General features: G+C 62.8%; 1 protein-coding gene across 2 annotated transcripts; it reads left to right on the forward strand.

The window, feature by feature from the left end:
• The first annotated feature begins 326 nt into the window (after positions 1–326).
• Positions 327–18,513, forward strand: DUSP8 (dual specificity phosphatase 8). 2 transcript variants are annotated; one of them, XM_072758752.1, is made up of 7 exons: positions 327–463; positions 6,798–7,137; positions 8,759–8,897; positions 13,588–13,754; positions 14,266–14,425; positions 14,648–14,771; positions 15,006–18,513. In XM_072758752.1, the coding sequence occupies exons 2-7, from the start codon at positions 6,907–6,909 to the stop codon at positions 16,060–16,062; spliced, it is 1,878 nt and encodes a 625-aa protein (XP_072614853.1). In that variant the 5' UTR covers positions 327–463; positions 6,798–6,906; the 3' UTR covers positions 16,063–18,513. The 2 variants fall into 2 exon arrangements, with proteins under 2 accessions (XP_072614853.1, XP_072614854.1); XM_072758753.1 differs by lacking the exons at positions 327–463; positions 6,798–7,137; positions 8,759–8,897 and adding an exon at positions 10,900–11,254.
• Positions 18,514–20,184: the final 1,671 nt, after the last annotated feature.

Genomic DNA, 20,184 nt, shown 5'->3' on the forward strand with positions numbered 1-20,184 from the left:
CGCCGCCTCTGATCTGCACCCGCGGCCCGGCTCCGGCTGACGTCACCTGCCCTGGAGCTGCGCGCGCTGATTGGCTGCAGGTGACGTCAGGGCCTTTTTCGCTCGGCATGACCTCATCCCCGCCGGCAGCCCCGCCCTCCGCCCCGGGCCTGTCACTCGCGGCCGAGCGCGGCGGCCCAGCCGGCTCCGCGCCCCCCGCCCGGACGCCGGAGCCCGAGCCGCGCCGGAGCCGCACCGGCCGCGCCCGCCGAGCCCGGGGTGGGATGCGCGCCGCGAGCGCGCGTGCCCGCCCGCAGTGCGCGCGCCCCGGCCCGAGCGAGCGCTCCCCGCGGCGGCGGCGGCGACGGCGGCGACGGCGACGAGGCCCGCGCGCTCCCCCGGCCCCTGCCCCGGCTGCGCGGGCCCCCGCCGGGCCCATGGGCGGCGCCGGTCCCCGTGCGCCCCGGACGCGAGCAGCGGCGAGGTGAGCGGGGGCGCCGAGCGGGGGCGCGGGGACACGCGGGGCGCGGGCGGGGAGCCGGTCCGGTGGGCGCAACGGCGGGAGCGCTGGGGCGGCTGCACCCGGCGGGCGCCCGGGAAGAGGCGGCGGCGGCGGGCCGGAGGGAAGAGGCCCGGGTCAGGGGGACGCGGCGGGCAGGCCCGGGAAGCCCTTCCCCCGCCTCCCACGGCGCCCAGCGGACCCCCGGCCCGGCCCGCGCTGCCCCCGCCAACCCCCGCTTCGCCGCCTTTCTCCTCGAAATTCTTTCTTATTTTGTGGGGGGAAGGGCATGCAGTAAGCACCCCGGACCTGGGCCCTCTGCGATCCAGCGCAGACCTGTACGGACCTCTGCTAGAGCCCCAGACTTCCCAGGCTGCCCCCCACCGCACCAGGGAGGCCCCAGATCGGACGGCCGTTCCTGCCCCCGCAGGGTAGGGACGCAGGCCCTGACCAAGGAGCGGAGGGTTTGGGCCTGTGGGAGGCTTAGGAAAGGGCCCATTCCGAACTCGGTGGGGAGGAGCTGCAGACCCCCTGTCCGCTGTGTGGTCAGGCCGCCACCGGTACCCCCACCTCAGGGTGCTCAGCTGGCCTCTGCAGAATAAAGACCATCCGCCAGCCTGCTGCAGAGGCAGCAGCGGGTGCTGGGGGAGGGGCTGGCACTGCCAGGCTGAGTGCAAGCAGCCTGCCTCAGCCTATCTGCCCACCTTAGTGGGGAGGGGTACCTCGGTGTCTGGCCTTGAAGGGAGGGGGTCACAATGGGCCCAGCTCCCATCAGGTCACCGCGACTGGGAGAATTTGCCTCCTGACTTCCCACTGCAAAAATGGACTGGCTTCTGCAGGGGGGAGTTGGGGGCCTGGGTGCTTCAGTGATTGCGGGGTGCAAGGGGCAGTCCATGCGGCAGAGGAGAGAAGTGGCAGGGTCTACGGTGATGCCCAAAGTGTCGTGGTGCAGCCTGGGGTGGAGGTGGGGGTGCTGCAGATCAGGGGAGCAGCGTTCTGCTGTGCCCCCTGCCCCTGGGAGCCTGAGTGGAGGTCTGTGGGTCCAGGCACTGCCCTCTGCCTCCCTCAGACCTTCTTGCTGGGAGGGCAGCTCAGGAAATGAGTGTAGCATCCAGTACACCACCACCACCACCCCCCACCTCCTGCTCAGGGAGGACAGATGTCCCAGGAATTCACTCCTCAGATGCTTAATAAGCACCTGCCCGGTAGGACAGATCATGTGACTAGGAGCTGGGAGTTCATCCTGAATACCTCCCGCTGCAGTCAGCCAAGGGCTCTGGGAGAGCTGCTGGGCAGGTTCTAGTTCCCAGTAACCCCCACCCCGTTCCCCCCCCCCCTGCTGCCCTCAGCCCTCGGGAAGGCTCCTGTGCCCCCGAGACTGCCTCCAGGAATGCAAGGCAATGGATGCAGAAGGATGCTTGAAGGCATCCTCTGCTCCAGAAACCTACCCAGCATCCTCTCCTCTCCAGCTGAGGCTGACCTTGGAGCCCAGATGTTTCTGTTGCACAGACAGAGGGCCCAAGGGGCCTTGGAAGCCAGGGGGTATCCTGGCTGCATCTCCACAGGGTGCAGCTCAGAGGGAAAGCAGATGAAGGAGCCAAACCATAGCAAGAGGGACATGGGTCAGACTCTGACCACCAGGACTGCACAGGCTGAGTCCACTTCTGCCTGGACCGCTCCAAGCAGTGACCATAGATATCCCGGGCTGGCCCACATGTGTAGCATGGGGGGACAGTGACCAGAGTCCTGCAGCTCAGTAGCACAAGCTAGGCAGGAACAGAGGAAACCTAGATCTGTAGGGTCCTGAGTGTGGCCTTCTAAGGACCCATATGCTGAGACCTACTGCAGGCTCTACCCAGACCCCTGTGAACTGAGGGGGCAGGGCCCCACCCCATTGTCTCCCAGGCCCATGGCCTCCACACCAAGTCAGCCCTACTTGGCCTTGCCATCAGTCCCTCTGGGACCAGGTAAAGGCCAACTTGGATCCTGTTCCCTGCAGCCCAGGGAGATGAGGGGGCAGGAGTGAGAGCATCTAGGGGTCCCTGATGAAAGCAGAGGAAGGGAAAAATGAGCTAAGTGGGTGAGAGCTATCTACCAGCCTATCTCCTGGCCTCGTTTTGCAGCAGTTTTTGACTCGAGGTACCCCTGGATCACAGCGAGCTGGACATCGCAGCATAGTGGGGGCCCCCTGCCAGCTCTTCTCTTCTACCTATGAGTGCCAGGCACCACTCGGGCTGGAGACACCGCTGTGAGTGAGAGCCAAGGCCTACCCATGGCTGACAGTCCTGACCGTTGTCTCTGGAGGTAGTGAGTTCCCCGTCAGTAGGTGCTGAGCAGAAGGCCTTGGTGAAGATGCTATCCATTGGGAGTTTTCAGGCCACGCATGTCCCTTGCTCAGGGGACAAATATGTGCCCCATGGAGGCCCTGAGAGCCAACAATGTAAAGAGATCTTGGGGCTGGCCCCTGGGGTTTGAGTGTCCTGGGATTTGAGGGGATTTGGCCCCCAGAGGGTGAGGATGAGTGCACCCAGTGGCCACATGTACCAGCACACATGTCTGCCTTGTGAGTAGTTGCATGAGGGGATGGGGTGGCTTGTGGAAAAGAGGTGAGCAGACAGGGTTCAGACAGGGTGCAGAAGGGCATGTCACAGCACAGGCTGCCCTGTGTATGTGGCCTTGCAAGGCAAGGGGAACTGCTTGCCGCCTGCTGGGTGGTGCCCAGCCTGGTGGGGAGGGGCCTCCAACCTTCGGAACTGCCAAGTCTCCCTAGCCACGAATCCTTTGATGGGGGTGTCTGTAGTTGTGCCTCCATCCCACCGGCACTGAGACTCTAGAATAGCAGGTGATGGATACCGTTTCCCCTCAGTTCCCAAGAATGGGATCTGGATTGAGCCTAGAGAGGGTCCCTGAAGTCAGAGAGGCCTGAGACTTAACAATATCTGTTTTCTCTGTGCCCACCAGGCCTGTTCTAGCCCCACTCATCTGCTCAAGACTGTCCTAAGCTTCCCTAGCCCCACTGGAGCTCTGGGCCCAGATCCATCCCACTGCAGGCAAGGGCCTGTCCCAGGAGCTTTAGACTCCTGGAGTCCCCGTGGGTGAGGATGCACTCCCAGGATGCCCGCTCAGGGCAAGAGGCCTCCTGCAGGAAGTGCACTCCGGCCAGACCTTGGCCACTTGGAGAAGGCTTCCCCAGAGGTGGGAGTGAGGGGGGCTGTGCGCACAGGTGCCCAAGGCAAGGAAGGTTAGGACCAGGCTGAGCAGGGATGGGGTTGGTGGGGGTACTGGAGGAATGTCACACCTGGGCTTTGGGGCTCATGTGGACTTGGCCCAGGGTTATCCCAGGTCCCAGCTACTGGGCACCTGCAGGAAGCAAGGGGTGGGCCCTGCCGTCCTGCAGAGCCAGCCTGTTCTGTGGCTGTGCCGCAGGAGCGGCGGTTGCCTGGCACCTCTGTGGTTGCCATGGCAACGACGGAGGTGCTAACTTGCTAATGAGTCCCCCTCGGCTGCAAATAACAATACTATAGCGGTTAATATGGCTGAGCTGCAGAGTTCCTTGGGGGAGGTGGGGCTGAGACCAGGTACCGGGCCCTGGAACCTCGCTGCCCACCCTTCCAGCCCCCTGCCCCTGTCCTGGAGCCCTGCAGCCTGGCTGGGCTCATCCCCACCCTCCTCCCCTCTTGAGCCTGCCTCCCCGCCTGTCCTACAGCCTGGATTCCCATCTGTGGAGGGTGCACCCCTCCTCACCCCAACTCCTCTCCTGTCCAGTTAAGGACCTGAAGGCAGTGTTTGTGCCCAGTGGCTGCAGGGAGGGCAGAGGATCTCTCCTAGCCCCTTCCCTTGTCCCTGCCTCTGGCATTTGTTGCTTCAGGTGGGAAACGATCTGCCCTCACCTGAAGGATGAGGACACTGAGTGCCCCTCTGCCCCGCTGCAGCTAGCTGTCTCAGGGACCGGCCTTGGAGCTGGGCTCCTAGTCACACATCCAAGAGCAGGAGGCTTGTGGAGGATGCGGAGGGGGTGCTGCTGGCTGCGGCCTGCCTGCCACACCACAGACACAGGTTAGAACTCAGAACAGTTCATTCAGGAATTGAATCAGGGACCCCTCAGCAGATGAGAACCCTCGGGCAGGTGGGACTCCCCTCCACCAACAGGCAGGACCTCCCCAGCTAGTGAAGACTCCCCCTCAGCTTGTGGGGTATCCCTTTTGCAGATGAGGGACAGCTGCTCCAGCTGCACTCCCAGGCCTTACCCCCACAGTGGAGGAGCCTGGGGAGCAGGGTGTCTGTGGATGGGATCCTAGGGCCCTGCCCACTGACGAGGGCCATCCCAAGCGCTTCCCTTTGGGCCAACTCCCGTGGCTCAGCCCAAGGCTGCCCTTGGACATGGTCTACACCTGCCTTGTGCCTAGTTCTCTGTGAACTCCGCCATCCCCTCCACCAGCCTGGGAGCTCACCTGAGGAATAAGCACCAACATCACTGAAATGGGACAGTGTCCTGGCTGGGGGGGGGGGCGCGGGGGGGGGCTCCCCCAACACCATCTGCAGCTGCAGCTTGGGGGCTTGCTGCAGGGCTCCCCCTCCGCCATCTGACCACCAGCCTCTCCCGTGTCTGAGCTAGGTGGGGGTGTGGTGGAGGGAAGACCCCAAATGAGTGGCAGTGGTAGAGGCCTTGGGGCCTGTCCAGTCTTTGTGGTGCCACCTGAGGCTGATCCCACTCCTACCGCAAGCCTCAGTCTCCCCATCTTTAAAGTAAACTTGTCCTCATACTGTGTGCCTCATGGTGGGCTGTGAGGCTAGGTGAGCCTAAGAAAGGCCAGTCCTGGGGCACCTGAGTGGCTTAGTGGTTGAGCATCTGCCTTTGGTCAGGTCGTGGTCCTGAGTCCTGGGATCGAGTACTGCGTCGGATTCTCTGTGGAGAGCCTGCTTCTCCCTCTGCCTATGTCTCTGCCTCTCTATGTCTCTCATGAGTAAATAAATAATTTTTTTTTTTTTTAAAGAAAGAGGGCAGCCCCGGTGGCGCAGCGGTTTAGCGCCGCCTGCAGCCCAGGGCGTGATCCTGGAGACCCTGGATCAAGTTCCACATCGGGCTCTCTGCAGGGAGCCTGCTTCTCCCTCTGCCTGTGTCTCTGCCTCTGTCTCTCTCTGTGTGTGTGTGTGTGTCTCTATGAATAGATAAATAAAATCTTTAAAAATAAATAAAAATAAATAAAAATAAAAGAAAGAAAAAAAAAAGAAAGAAAAGAATGGCTAGTCTTGGCAGGTGGCAGGGCAGGTGGGTCCTGGCAGGTGGGGTGGGGGTGCGAGGTATGTGGCAGAGGCTTGGCACCAAATCCGCAGGAGGGGTCTCTGTGCCAGGATCTGGGGTCCCCACATCCGCATCTACCTCCTACTTCCTCCAAGAGGAAGAGTCCTATATATGGGTTACCTACTTAGACTTTCATCCTCAGACACCACCCATACCACCCCGTCCTGGGACCTACAGGTCCTTAGAAGGCTCCCCCTAGACCTTGGGCTTTCACTGTGCCTGGAACACCCTGCCACACTGCCACCTCTGTTCTCTGAGAGTGTGACACGCTCCTGCAGGGAGACGGGCGCTGGCCCCAGACCCTTTTTGCAGCTGGCATTACTGGGACAATGGCAGGAGCGTAGGAGCCCGGCCTCCACTCCCACGACCCCTCCAGCACCCTGCCTGGACACCTGCCCCTTCCTATGGGTCCAGTTATCTGCTTCTGGAGCACTGATACTGGGCAGGGCTGGAGAGGGGGTTGTGCTGGGGCAGGGAGCAGGCTCTGGATCCCTGCCTTGCCCAGAGTTCTGGAGATTAAGAAGATGTGCAGGCCAGAGAGGGAGAAGTCTGCATCCCGGCAATGGGATGACAGAAGCCTTGGGGGCAGGATGAATGTTCTGGATTGAGTGAGGGCCCATGAACCCAAGGGCCCAGAGGAGGGGTTCTCCGGCCTGTCCTGCACATCCAGCCCAGTCCAAGCCCTGAGACCCTTGCTGTGTCCCACTGAGAGGCTGTCACCATGACCTGCACAGTCCACAGCTGAATGGGACCATTCCAGAACATTCTCCTGGTCCAAGGGCCACAGAGCCCACCCTGCTTGCCTCAGATGCTAGGGGACTTGACTTTCACAGGGCCAGTGGGGCTGCCAATTTACCCCAAGGGAGGAAGGGCCCCCATGGGTGCATGCCAGGCTCAAACATTCTGGTGCCCTCAGGTCCCAGCATGGGTCCTTCTGAGGTTGGCCTGCCGGGGGAGCTGGCCGGGTGCCCACCCTGGGGGCCTGCACCACTGCTGACCATCTGCCTCTCCCTGCAGGTCTGGCACCATGCCCGGTCCTTCCGAACTGTAGGCCACATCCCTGGCCTTCGGAGCAGCCCCTGTGCACTGCAGGGCTCACCCCCTCCCCACTGCCCACTGCCCCACCATGGCTGGGGACCGACTCCCTCGGAAGGTGATGGATGCCAAGAAGCTGGCCAGCCTCCTGCGGGGCGGACCTGGGGGACCATTGGTCATCGACAGCCGCTCTTTTGTGGAGTACAACAGCTGGCACGTGCTCAGCTCTGTCAACATCTGCTGCTCCAAGCTGGTGAAGCGGCGGCTGCAGCAGGGCAAGGTGACCATCGCCGAGCTCATCCAGCCAGCCGTGCGCGGCCAGGTACCTGGCCCCTGCCACCCACACCCTGTCCCCTGTCCCCACCCAGACACCCATCACTTCCAGGGGCGAGGGCAGAGTTCCTCGGCCAGGTACACAGACAGGGGCTCTCAGCTGGGGCAGCCTCCACCTCCTCTGCCCTCAAACCCAAACTGAGCTCTTTGAGTCAGAATATTTTGAGCCGTTCCATCCCTCAGGACTTGTAGGCAGCCCCCACCCCTCTCCCTGAGCTTCCTCTTAGGGTGGACAGATGCCCCTCCCCAGGGAGACCCCCCCCTCCCCGGCTGATACCCTCTCCCCAGATACAATCCATCACCCCTCCCGCCCAGAGGCTGCTGACCCTATGTGGGTCCTTGCCACCTAAGATGGGGCCATGTCCCTGGGTCCAGACCAGGACTCAGAGAGGGGTGCAGCAGGGCAGCGAACCATGGTGGCAGCCATGGTGGCAGCTGGTCAGGCGCACACTGATGGCTGCGAGAATCCAGAGGAACGCAGGAGGGGGGCCAAGAGGCTTATGCTGAGCCACGTGTGCCCAGCCCCCCCTCCAGTTCTTTCCCCTAGAGTTTGGAGTGACCCAGAATTCTCTCTGTGCCTCCCCCCTCCACCGCCCCAGATCATCCCAGGTCAACTGCAGTGGAGCCAGGAGCACTGGGAGGGACCACTGGCCTGGTGACCTGGGGAGGCAGGGTACCTCTGGCACGGGTCGGGGGGTGGCATGCCCAGCAGCTCAGAGCTATGGGAAGGTGTTGGTCACAGGCCTTGGGCCAGCAGAGCTGGGTGTGAGGACCCAGGTGGTACAGCCGCTTGTGGGGAGTCCCCCCCTCCCAAGGCCAGAACCAGCTCCCTGCAGCCTTGATGAGGGGAATCCGGTGATTAATCACCCCCAGCGAGGACTCCCTGCCAGAGCGCAATCCCATTGGCTGCTGGTGACATCATCCAGCCCAGGGCTGGCGGCTCAGCTGGCTTAGGGGCTGAGTGTGCTTGGGGGGCAGGGCATTAGCCACTCCGAGCAAAAGCTGCTCAGCATCTGGTCCCAAGGCTGGGAGGAGGGCAGTGGAACCCCCACCTCTAGCTGCCTCCTGAATTATAGGGGCTCTTGCCACAGCCCCCACTTTGCCCATTACTGGCTAGGGGATTGCCCAGACCCAAAGGCATGCCACCCTCAGGAGCCTCTAAACACGCCTCCCAGTGACCCTGGGGACAGTTTTCCCTTTGCCTCAGACACCCTGACAGAGTCTGTACATTCCTGTCACTGTGGCCACCTGCGCGTGCCCCCGAGAACACTGTCACATTCACCTGCACGTCCTCCACATGAGCCTGGCCCACCCTGGATGCCCATCCCGTCTGTTCCCTTAGCTGGGGTGACTGCACACAAGGGTTCAGCATGGAGATGAGCACCTCCCCATTTCCTCCTGCTCTGAGGGCCTCCCTGTGTGTCTGTGGGCACTTAGCCCCATCCAAGTGTGAGCCGAGAGGTGGATGGGTGAAAGTCTGCCCTCCCTGCAAGGCAGCAAGGCAGGGATAACCCCTCCTCGCCAGAGCCTGCCCAGTAGCAGAGGGTGGCAGCAGGGGGCATCCAGCAGATGCACAGCAGTGCCCTGACCTCTGCCCTCATGGCCCCCAGGTGGAGGCCGCAGAGCCACAGGACGTGGTAGTGTATGACCAGAGCACACGGGACGCCAGCGTGCTGGCTGCGGACAGTTTCCTCTCCATCCTGCTCAGCAAGCTGGACGGCTGCTTCGACAGCGTGGCCATCCTCACGGGTGAGCTCCAGACACACCTCGGGCAGAGGCTCTGGGGTATCCTCTCCTCGCTGTAAGCCTCCTTACAGGAGCTACCTCTCCTAGCTGCGGGGGCGCCTGGGGAGTCAGGGCTCTGGACCCACCTCTGCTCTCTTCTCTGAGCCCAGAGACCAGCAGGTACTAGGGCAGTGTCTGGAGCTAGGGGTGCCATCTCAGTAACCAGAGCTCTTTGCAGCCCCATCGTCCCCTCCCTGGGCCCCCACAGTTCAGAAACCCCTCCAACATGGGCCCGCCCCTCCACTGGCAGAGGAGGAGTCTAGGCAAGGATGTGTCTCTGCCCCTCCAGCTGTTGGGAAGGGGAGTCACAGTCCCAATCTGAGCAGAACTGGTCCAGGACAGGGTGCCTCTGAACGCTGCAGCTGGCAGAGTGCCTGACCCCTGATTGGGGGCCAGCAGAGGCCCCTATAGGGCTGGCTGTCCCCCGAAAACAGCCCAGCCATCCTGGAGGCTGGGAAGCCCCCCCCCCCATACGCATATGCACGAGTGCCTGAGCATGAATGTGTGCGCGCAGGCACACACACACACACACAGGCTCCACAGTGGTTCTGGATGATTCCGTCCTCCTGTAGGCAGGGGCTGGGCACCTCTGTAGAATCCACCTCCCCCAGGCAGCCCAGGATCCAGGGCTGGGTTGAGCTGGCCTATCCCAGGGAGGTGCACCCTCCCTGCCCAGGTCTGGGGCCTCTGGGTGCCAGGGGCCACTGCAGGTGAGCAGAGGATGGAGAGGGCTGATGAGGGTGCCATCCCTACCCTCACACAGCCGATAGGACTCTTCTGTACATTCAGCACATGTGCCCTGAGCAGTCCCTGTGTGTGGGCACCCTGTGGGGTAGTCCGTGGGCACTGGGTTGGCCCCCTGGCACTGGTGTTCAGTGGGAACACAGACCTTCACCACTGCCCAGGGGAAGTTTTGGGGAGAACCTACCCAAGGCTTTAGTTGGGCTGTTCTGGGCTGACCTCTAGGAGGAAGCACCCCTTGAGCTCACCCCAAGGGCTTCTTGGTGGATCTGCAGTGTATGCAGGTGTGCGTGCTGCCATCTACACCTGTGTCTGTCTGGGTCTACACAGTCTGAGGGCATCTGCATCTGTGTGTGGCTCTGGGATGCTGGTGATCCATGCTTGCTTGTGCCTATGTGTCCCATCTCGGCGACCCCAAATTTGTGTGGGTAGGATGTGGGTTTGTGTGCATGTGTGTGAACTCTGGAAGCCACAGAATTGCAGACTGCCCCCTGAGCTGTTTGGGGGCTGAGCGGGTAGGGAGAAGACAGAGAGGGCACAGAGGTCTGGGCTTTTTGGCAGGTGTCCTGGGCAGAACAGGAGCCCAGCTGGGAACCCAGCGTGTATGTTCACACCTGCGCATGTCAATGTGCATGTGCGTGCGTGCATGCATGTGTGCATGTGCATGCGCGTGCTCTGTAGTCAGGAGTGGGAGTCCCCAGGCCTCCTGGGAGTCTGAGAAGCAGGTCCAGGGCAGTGCCCTCCCTCCCTTACTATCAGGCCTCCCAGGAAAGCCTCCAACCTCTCATGTCAGTCTCCTCTGGAGCCGGGGGGCCCCTCACCCAGCAGGCAGGGAGGACACTGAGGCTGGGATGTGCCAGGAGGGCTCACCAGGGACCTGGCTGTGCCCTACTTGGCTGGCTGAACCCTTGGGGCAGCCACCTGCTCTTTCTTCCCCTGCCTGCCCCTGCTTTCCTGAGGGCCAGGTGAGGCCCAAGTCCTGACCCACCGTGGTGTGAGTGAGACGGGCTCCTGGTGGCACCAAGCAGGCCCCGGGCTGGGGGGCAGCCTCAGAGCCTGGCCCACAGCTCCCACCAGAGGCAAGCACAGCTGCCGGACCGGTGGGAATGGGAAGGCAAGGCTGGGGGGAGGCGGTCAGAGGGCCGCTGCCCAGCCACAAGGGGAAGTGACTGTCCAGGGGGATGGGGCTCAGCAGAGGCCAGAAGGGGAGGACCCCCCTCGGTGGGTGGGGCGCAGGAGGATGGCGGGGCTATCCCTCTCGGAGAGAAGAGAGACCGCGGCGGCTTGCGGAAGCAGGAGAGAGGCAGGAGAGGGCCGCGGGGCAGGCGCGCTGGGGTCCGGAACCCGCGGCCGGGACCGCTGCCCCCCCCGCCCCCCACAGCGGCTCGGCGGTGACGTCCGGCGGGGCGGGGACGGAAAGGGAGCCTGGCCCTTTAAGCGGCGGGCGGCCCTCGCCCGGGTGCGCGTTGCTGCGGAATGCGGGCTGGTGATGTCGCCGCGCCGGGTCGGTGGGTCCCCGCGGCCCGACCCCGCACGCGCCGCCCTCGGACCCTGGCCGGAGACCGCGGCGGGAGCGCCCGGTGCGCGGAGGGTGCGCGGAGGGCGCGCGGAGGGCGTGCAGGGGCGGGGGGCGCGCGCAGGTGCGGACCCTGCCCGGGGCGCGGGGGCGGGGGCGGGGGGGGCCGCGGCGGTACCGGGGGCTGCGAGGCGCGCCGCCCGCCCAGGGGCAGGAGAGCGCGCGGGGGAGCCGCGGGCGGGGGCGCTGGCGGGGCCCGGGGCCCGCGGAGTCGGTGGACGGTGGACGCGCTGCGTCCTGGGCATGGGCTTTTGTGCGAATCCGGGATCCCATTGTGTGGCGCAGAGCCGGGAAGCGGTGAGGCAGAGGGAGGTGGGCATCCCTCCTGAAGGAAGGTGCCCTTGGGGAGGCCTCGGGGTGGGGGCGCCCCTGCTGCCAGTAGTGCCAGCCCCTGGGAGGGTCCAGGCCTGCTGCCACTGACCCAATGAGGGGTGGCCGTCTCCTGCACCCCAGAACCTGGGAGGGTCCTGAAATTACGGGAGGGGCGGGGCCTCGGGCTCTGCTGCACTTGGCATCCATGGGGCAGTTATCAGGTTGGGGGCACTCCTGTGGGGCTTTACCTGAGGAGTTGCGGTCAAATCTGGTGTGTCTGCACCTGTCCAGAGATCCCCCTTTGTGGGGGAGGTTCCTGGTGGAATACAGCCCCCCACCCTTCACCTTAGGCCACCCAGAGAGCAAGGGAGGCATAGGGTAGAGAGGAGTCTTTGGAGAGGTCCTGCCGACCTTGTCCCTCTGGGGTAGGGGGGGCTCTCCTTCAGGAGGAACATCCAGGGAACCCCTGGCTCTGACTGGTAAACAGGAGCCCAGCCCCAGCACCCCGGTCAGCTTTCTCCTGTGAACTGGGTTGTCAGTGATGCCGACAATCACGCACTTCTCCCTATCCAGCCAGCAGGTTGCCAAGATAGGGACAGCTTCTCCTTCACTGCTGGTGCCTCCCCTCCCTCAACTGGAGGTTCCACATCACCATGCCCCCTGCCAAAGTCAAGCCTCCATTGGGGGCCACAGAGCACACATGGCAGGCACTCCGATTGGCAGTTTATACAAACTGGCCATTGAGCTGGGCCAGGGGTGAAGGCTGAGGGCACCAGGTATCTCTGTCCTGGGAAACCAGCCAGGGTCTGGCACCAGCTGTTTCTGCAGCCCAGGAAAGAGCACTGGGGGTCTCGTGGCCTGGGACCCGTACCCTCACTCTCCTTCTGTGGCACATCAGACGAGGCCTCAGTCCATCTGTACTCTGTAATGGATCAGTCCACTGAGAGCAGGGAATGTCCACGGGGTTGTGTCGCCGAAAGTGTGGTTAACTCCAGGGTGGCGACCAGGTAGTCTCATCTCACCCCTTACCCCAGGAGCTGGTGATCACCCAGCTGTGGGTGTGGGCAGGTCAGCTCGCAGTGTGTCTGCACGGGCATCATTTCCCTTGAGACTCACAACTGTGCTATGTGGCAGGCAGGATGCAGAAACAGGCCAGGGTGTGATTAGCTCTGCCCGTGGCCACTCACTGAGTCAGGGTGAAACTAGGGATTCCCACCCGGGTCTTTCAGGGCCAGTGGAGATGCTCCCTCCACTGACCTATGGCCCAGGACGTGAATGTGGTAGGAAGGCAGCACACATGCCAGCCACGTGTAGGACGTGCGCCCGCTGCGTGCCCTGCTTGCTCACAGTCCCGGGGGTTCCCAGCTCTTAGTCCATCCTCTGGTGCTGTCTTCTGGGCAGAATGGAGCCCTAACTAGGGCACAGGTGCCCCCGCGGGCCATGCCAATTCCAGTAGGTGATGTCATGCCCAGGGGGGAGGAGGGCCCCTTGGAAGCCCTTGCCTGCTGGTCCTGGCACCCAAGCTTGGCCTGGGGCCTCCAGCCAAGTAGAGTCAGGGAGGGATTGCATCAGCCCAGGGGGAGAGGCAGGAAGGCCCAGGCTGGCTTCCAGCCATGGGCACGGAAGATCCACACCATCAACAGGAGCCTGCCATAGCGTCTGAACTCACCCTTGCCTGGGTCCTGCACGTGCTAGGCTGACCTGCCACCTTGACCCCACATTTATGGGCATCACAGCAGCGTCCCCAGGGGGGCCAGCTCCTAATTAGCCTGGGGAGGAATGTGGGCGTAGGGGCAGGCTGTATATGGGCACAGCACACGCCTCGACTTAGTGAGAGCAGCCCTCCAGCACCTAGCACTGACACCAGGTGCCCAGGCCAGAGGCTCACCTGCTGGCATCACTTTGGGCTGGGAGTCCAGGCTGGGTGTGGCTGAGATGTAAGGGTGGTAGGGTGCCCTGGGCTCTTTCTCGTACCCCAGCCGGCTGACCGCCTGACCCACGTCTCCTCTGCTCCTCCTCCTGCAGGGGGCTTTGCCACCTTCTCTTCCTGCTTCCCTGGCCTCTGTGAGGGCAAGCCTGCTGCCCTGCTGCCCATGAGCCTCTCCCAGCCCTGCCTGCCTGTGCCCAGTGTGGGCCTGACCCGCATCCTGCCTCACCTCTACCTGGGCTCTCAGAAAGATGTCCTGAACAAGGTGTGTGGGCTTGGCCGGGAAAGGTGGCAGGAGTGCAGGTGCAGCTCCTGGGCTGGGGGGGGGGGGGGGCAGGGCGCAGAAAGGAGCTGAAAGCCAATGAGGGGATGAGTGAGCATGGTGTGGGAGAAGACTGGGTTGAGGGCAGGAGATCGCAAGGGGACTGGGTAGGACCAGAGTAGGGCTGGGTGGAGAAGCAGCTCCCAGCCCCTTAGGCGGTGGAGCCCACATGCCAAACTGCTGATGTCACTGGGCCCCTGGCCAGCTCAGAAAGAATTCCGTGTTTTAAAATTGTGATGAGGGAAGAGGGTAAAGCCACCGCCCAGGCAGCCATAAAATTCCTGGGAGCCTACCTCAGGCTGTGGGCGGCGCCAGCAGAGACCAGCATCCCAACCCCGCTCTGGAGGCTCCAGAGGCTCTGAGCTCCCAGGTGGAAGTGGGAGAGGCTCCTGGAGCCAGGCTTCCACCTCCAAGGGCACCCCTGTCCAACCTGTCCCCTCCCCCGTCTCTCCAGGACCTGATGACCCAGAATGGAATAAGCTATGTCCTCAATGCCAGCAACTCCTGCCCCAAACCGGACTTCATCTGTGAGAGCCGCTTCATGCGCATTCCCATCAACGACAACTACTGCGAAAAGCTGCTGCCCTGGCTGGACAAGTCCATTGAGTTCATCGGTGAGGGGGGCGCCCTCCTGCCCATGTCCTTGGGGGTGGGGGGGGTGGGGGTCTCGTGGAGGAGGGTGTGCAGGAGGCAGGGGAGAAGCACTGTGACCAGCGGTTCTTGGGCCTCAGACAGAGCTGGGATGGTGGGCGGGAGGGCAGGAAGGTCCCCTATCTGGGTTAGGGAAGGGCTGCGCAACCTGAGCGCTCATCTGGCCCCATGGCTCCTGCCTCCAGATAAAGCTAAGCTGTCCAGCTGCCAAGTCATCGTCCACTGTCTGGCTGGCATCTCCCGCTCTGCCACCATCGCCATCGCGTACATCATGAAGACCATGGGCATGTCCTCTGACGATGCCTACAGGTAGCCTCTCCTTTCTTCCTGGGCTCAGAAGTGGAAGGCTGGAAGCAGCCCTTGCCATCCCCTCTCCACCCACGAGAGCAGCAACGGCCCCCCCCCTGGCCGGGAGGGGGAGGCAGGCGCTGGCTCCAGCACTCTCCGGTGTGCACACCTGCTGTGTGCCCCAGCACCGCAGGGGGAGCTGGGGAGAGGGGGAGACCGGCAGGGAGCCTGTCCAACGCTGCCGCCTTCCCCCAGGTTCGTGAAGGACCGGCGCCCATCCATCTCTCCCAACTTCAACTTCCTGGGCCAGCTGCTGGAGTATGAGCGCAGCCTGAAGCTGCTGGCTGCCCTGCAGGGGGACGGGGCGTCCCACCCCGGGACCCCTGAGCCCCTCCCGGGCCCCGCCGCCCCGCTGCCGCCGCCACCACCACCTACCTCAGAGAGCGCTGCCACCGGGAGCGCGGCGGCCAGTGCGGCCAGGGAGGGCGCGCCTGGCACCGGCGGGGAGCTGCCCGCGCCTGCCCCCGCCCCGGCCACCAGCGCGCTGCAGCAGGGCCTGCGTGGCCTGCACCTGTCCTCCGACCGCCTCCAGGACACCAACCGCCTGAAGCGCTCTTTCTCCCTGGACATCAAGTCGGCCTATGCCCCCAGCCGGCGGCCCGACGACCCGGGGCCCCCCGACCCCGGCGAGGCCCCCAAGCTCTGCAAGCTGGACAGCCCGTCGGGGGGCGCGCTGGGCCTGCCCTCGCCGGGCCCCGACAGCCCGGACGCGGTGCCGGAGACGCGCCCGCGCCTCCGCCGGCGGCCCCGGCCTCCCGCCGGCTCCCCGGCGCGCTCCCCGGCGCACGGGCTCGGCCTGAACTTCGGTGACGCCGCCCGGCAGACTCCGCGGCTCGGCCTCTCGGCCCTGTCGGCCCCTGGGCTGCCTGGCCCTGGCCAGCCCGTCGGCCCCGGGAGCTGGGCGCCGCCGCTCGACTCCCCCGGCACGCCGTCGCCCGACGGGCCCTGGTGCTTCAGCCCCGAGGGGGCGCAGGGCGCGGGCGGCGCGCGGTTTGCGCCCTTCGGCCGGGCGGGCGCTCAGGGCGCGGGGGGCGGCGACCTGCGGCGGCGGGAGGCGGCGAGGGCCGAGGCCCGGGACGCGCGGACCGGCTGGCCCGACGAGCCGGCCCCGGAGACGCAGTTCAAGCGCCGAAGCTGCCAGATGGAGTTCGAGGAGGGCATGGTGGAGGGGCGCGCGCGGGGTGAGGAGCTGGCGGCCCTGGGCAAGCAGGCCAGCTTCTCGGGCAGCGTGGAGGTCATCGAGGTGTCCTGACGGCGGCCAGGGACCGGCGCCCGGCGCTCCGCTGCCCTCGGCTCCTGGCCTGGGTCGCCCGCAGCCGGCCCGCTATAAATATATATTATATATAATGCAAAGAAAGGTAAATGGTTTTACTGCGATTTTTATCGAGAAGTAAATATTTCAATTTTTTATTTATTTAAGCTGTTCATTCTGGCAATGATTTGGCAACAGTGCGGGCGGTCCTCGGAGCTCTATTTTTACTGTCTGGTATTTAAACTGAAACACACGTTTCTAAGCAATATGAGGCCACCTTCAGCCCCAAGCTGGGGTGCCAGGCCTGGGGTCCCCTCCCTCCTCCCCCCCTCCCAGGAAACACTGCTGACCGTTGCAAAGAGGCTGCCGAGCTTTCGTGCACTTTTTACATAAGAAAAAGGGGAAAAAAGGAGAAAAAAACTTTGCCACAAACTGAGCCGCAGAACCTCCCTGCCCCTCCCTGCCCCTCCCTGACCCCTCCTCTCCATTCCTCCTCCTCTGCTCCTTTCTTGGGCTCTGCACCAAAGTCTAGGTGGGGGACATGTCCCAGGAGCTGGGGTGTGGCCAAGGCGGCTCTGCCAGCTGGGGGCACCCCCAACCCCTGCCCTCTGCCTCCCCTGCCCCCCACCCCGCCCCATTGCCCGGTTGGTATAGACTGGCTTTGGGCCTGGAGAGGCTAGAGTATTCGGAGCAGGCTGGGGATAGGACAGGATAGGGGCTCCATGAGGGGGCTCTTGAGTGTCAGATGCCATGGGTCCCCAGGGCAGGGATGGAGGTGAAATGCCTCCCACTCCTGCCTGAGACCAGGGCCAGTTTCTCGGGTTCAACGAGGCTGTTCCGTGCAGGCTGCTCCTCCTCCTCCTCTACTCGGGGGTGCTGCTCCGCACCACCTGCCAGGTGAGGGAAAGAGGAGAGGCGCCGGGCCCCAATGGGTATGAGGCAGGAGGAGCTGGGCTAGCCAGTGCTGTCTCCACTGGTCAGAGGGCAGATGCATTTAGAGTCTGGTTCTGGGCTCTTCCCCCACTGGCCCCAGGCCAAACTTGGAATTCAGGTATGTTCCTACAGGTGGAGGGCCTCCACCAGGAGCTGGCTGCCTTGCCGACTGAGGGGGTAGTTAAGCACCTGTCAGACCCTTATGCTTCCAGGGGATGGGGGTCCTTAGCTTTGGGAGAGCTGTCTCCAAACAAAGACCCCTGATATGGGCAGGTGCAGGTGTCCTCCCCACCTGCCCCAGCCCCACGGGGTCCTTGAAGAAGAGCACTCCCATACTCCCCTGGGGAGCTCTCGCCTCTGAAGCCTCCCTAGTATCTTCAAGTGATATGCCAGGTGGCCTGTTGGCCCAGGTGGGCTGGCCTGGCACTAAAGCAGGGAAAAGTCACAGCTGCACCTGCCCCACACCCTCTTGGGTCACTGGGACCCATGGCTTTTGGAGGCAGGAGATGTCCCCCAACCCTCAGATGTCCTAGTGTCTAGTGGAGGGGGGGTGACTGGTCGCCTCTGGAAGAGGCCAGGGGCTTGGCAGGAGGGGCAGCTGGGTGGACTGAGTCTTCAGGCAGCTGCCCTGTGGCTGTTTCTTCTGTTTATTCTGTTGACCTGCAGCCCTATGCACCTGTCATCCCTCCTTTAAGCAAAAGTCCTCTTCCTGTTCCCTCTGTCCCCACCCCATTTCCCAAGAAAATAAGCTATCATTGTTGTGTTTGCAATCTATGGATTAGAGGTTTAAGTATTTATTATTGGTTAATTATTATTATGATTGATTATGTAAACTTGCCTTCTGTCTGTCTATCGCGTTGGGTTTCTGAGGTGACCCTGGGTGTGGAGGATGCACTGGTCCCCACCTCCGCGCCCCACCCGTGTGCTGTCCAGGAGACAGTGGTCTGGGGCCACTGGTTGGGCCCAAAACTCTGGAGGCAGGTCCCGCAGCCCCCATTCTTCCCCTCTCTCTGCCCTCTGCCCTTTCTCCAGGGCTGCCAGCATCTCTTGTAACTTAGGTCTTGGAGTGGGGGGGCTCTTGCTCTTGAGGCACTGGTCACCCCAAAGTGAGCAGTTGCAATGTGTGGGGAGGTCCTGTCTTGGCCACCCCTCTCTTGTCCTGGGGGGACTGGGCCCTGGCACGCATCCCTCCCCGGTCACTTCCACACACTGCCTGAGGTGAGGCAGGGGCCAGGCCCTAGCCCTCTCCAAGTCTCTCAGTCCTCCCCCCCCCGCCCCCCGGCCCTGGCATTGGGGGTCATCCCAGAATGGACCCCGCCCCCTCCTAATATTTGCTGGAAAGTCCAGCGGAGGAGAGGTGGCAGGTCCCCCGCATGGCTCCCAGTCTCTCTGGACTGGGCAGCCCGCCCCCACCTCAGAACCCTTCCCCCAGTGCGGCCACACTCTGCTCCCTGTCCTGTCCCCTTCTTTTGTATTTGGAAACAATGTGTTGTAATAAATCCTGAGATGGATGTTTTCTCCATGCCTCTGGCTGCCTCTTTCTTCAGGCGGGTTGAGTGGTTGGAGTGGAGAGCGTGGGGCAGTGGTCCTGGAGGTTCCTAAGGCCAGGAGACTGGGGCATTGGGCCCAAAAGACCAATTTCCCCAGGATTCGCTGCCTCAGAGCCCGAGGGCAGGGTGGGCAGGATGGGGGTGCGGTGCTGGGGAAGGGGCCCCAGCCCACCCTAGAATGGAGAACACCCTGTTTGTTGCTACCTGCCAGTGAAAATTTTAAAAACTTACAACTATGCCCAATAAGAACTTGGTTTTGCCCCTCAACCCTTCCCCATCCCACTACCAGGTGTAAGTCCTGCAGATGAACGTGTGTGCCTGTGTGTGTGTGTGTGTGCCACGACAGCCTTCCCTTCCAACAGAATTTGGGGTCTAGCTACAGAGTGTTTGCAATTAGCTTTTCAATTATTTAAATTACTTGTTGAAGGAATCCACATGCGTGCTACAAGGACCACAGGCACACGAGAGTATCTGGTGGAAGGCACTGGGGTGACTCACCCGTTTTTGTGGGTTCCTCTCCCTGGGGTCAGTGCAAGCGATGGGCTCCAGCCCCCCCCCCCCCCCAGGGGCTTAGATTAGTCCTCCGGAATGCGGTGGTTACAGCTGCAGCTCTGAGCATTCAGGTAATGCTCTCCTGGGACAGATTTTCAGACATGACTCCTCTGGGTCACCCAACGCTTGCCTGGCTGTTACTATAACGACAGCTTCTGTGTACTGGGCTCACTATGTGCTAGGCACTACTCCAGGCATCCTGGCATTTCCCAGGAAAAGATCTCCCAGGCTCAGGGGTGGGGTTGGGGTGGGGTGGGGCGGGGCAGGGCGGGGTGGGGGGGGTGGGACTGAAGGACAGGTCTGTGCCCTCAGCCCCATGGCCCTCTGGCTAACACAGCACTAGCCCTCGAAGAGGGTCTGTCCCTTCTTGGAGGTTTGGCCTGCTTATTCCTAGGGACACTTCCCTAGTTCCAAGCTGCTGGTAGCCCAAACCAGGAACACAGGCCAGACCTATGTGTGTGTGTGCATATGAGCACACATACACCGGATTGTGCACACGCATGCAGGATGTGCATGTTTCAGGAGGCTGGAAGAGATGAGAAAGCAGGAGATGGGGAAAGCTGAGGGGCTCAGCTGGCTCCTCTCTGGGGGGGGGCCTGTGGGAGGAGGCAGGGTCCTTGAATCCAGCATCCCTAGGAGCCCTCAAGAGGCCGAAAACTAGAAGCACAGGGCTGTTGCTAAAGCAAGGCTATTTTTAGCTCAAGAACATCTATTTATAACTCTGGCAGCCCCTTGGAGTCCATAAAACTGGGGACTGGAAGAAAGCTGATGGCTGTCTCAAGCAGCCCATGGTGCCTCCTGCTCTCTAAGGAGGCAGGGTGATGGCACCTCTCCCAGGATGACCCACTGGGGCTCATAAGGACAAAGGACCCAAGTGGGGTGGGAGGATGCCAGCTACCAAGTCGACTAGGCTCCTGGAGGTCAACTGGCCCAAGGGCTGAACAGAGCAAGTAGCCAGGCACACCTGGGCACTGTGGGCTGGCCTCCACCTGCTCTGGACCACATGGTCTGGTGCCTGCCGCAAGGGGTCTTCTGCAAACATCCTGCCTGCTTCTGCCTCTCACTCCTCTGCCCTCCTTGGTCAAGA

Source organism: Vulpes vulpes, chromosome 5 (genome assembly GCF_048418805.1).
Source record: "Vulpes vulpes isolate BD-2025 chromosome 5, VulVul3, whole genome shotgun sequence".
NCBI classification, from domain to species: Eukaryota; Metazoa; Chordata; class Mammalia; order Carnivora; family Canidae; genus Vulpes; species Vulpes vulpes.

What these genes read in the sequence shown, in the direction of transcription:
- DUSP8 (XM_072758752.1), top strand. Translation starts at nt 6,907, where the DNA reads ATGGCTGGGGACCGACTCCCTCGGAAGGTGATGGATGCCAAGAAGCTG. An exon ending in CAAGTCCATTGAGTTCATCG is followed by an intron (nt 14,426 to 14,647) that starts GTGAGGGGGGCG and finishes TCCTGCCTCCAG; the next exon opens with ATAAAGCTAAGCTGTCCAGC. An exon ending in TCCTCTGACGATGCCTACAG is followed by an intron (nt 14,772 to 15,005) that starts GTAGCCTCTCCT and finishes GCCTTCCCCCAG; the next exon opens with GTTCGTGAAGGACCGGCGCC.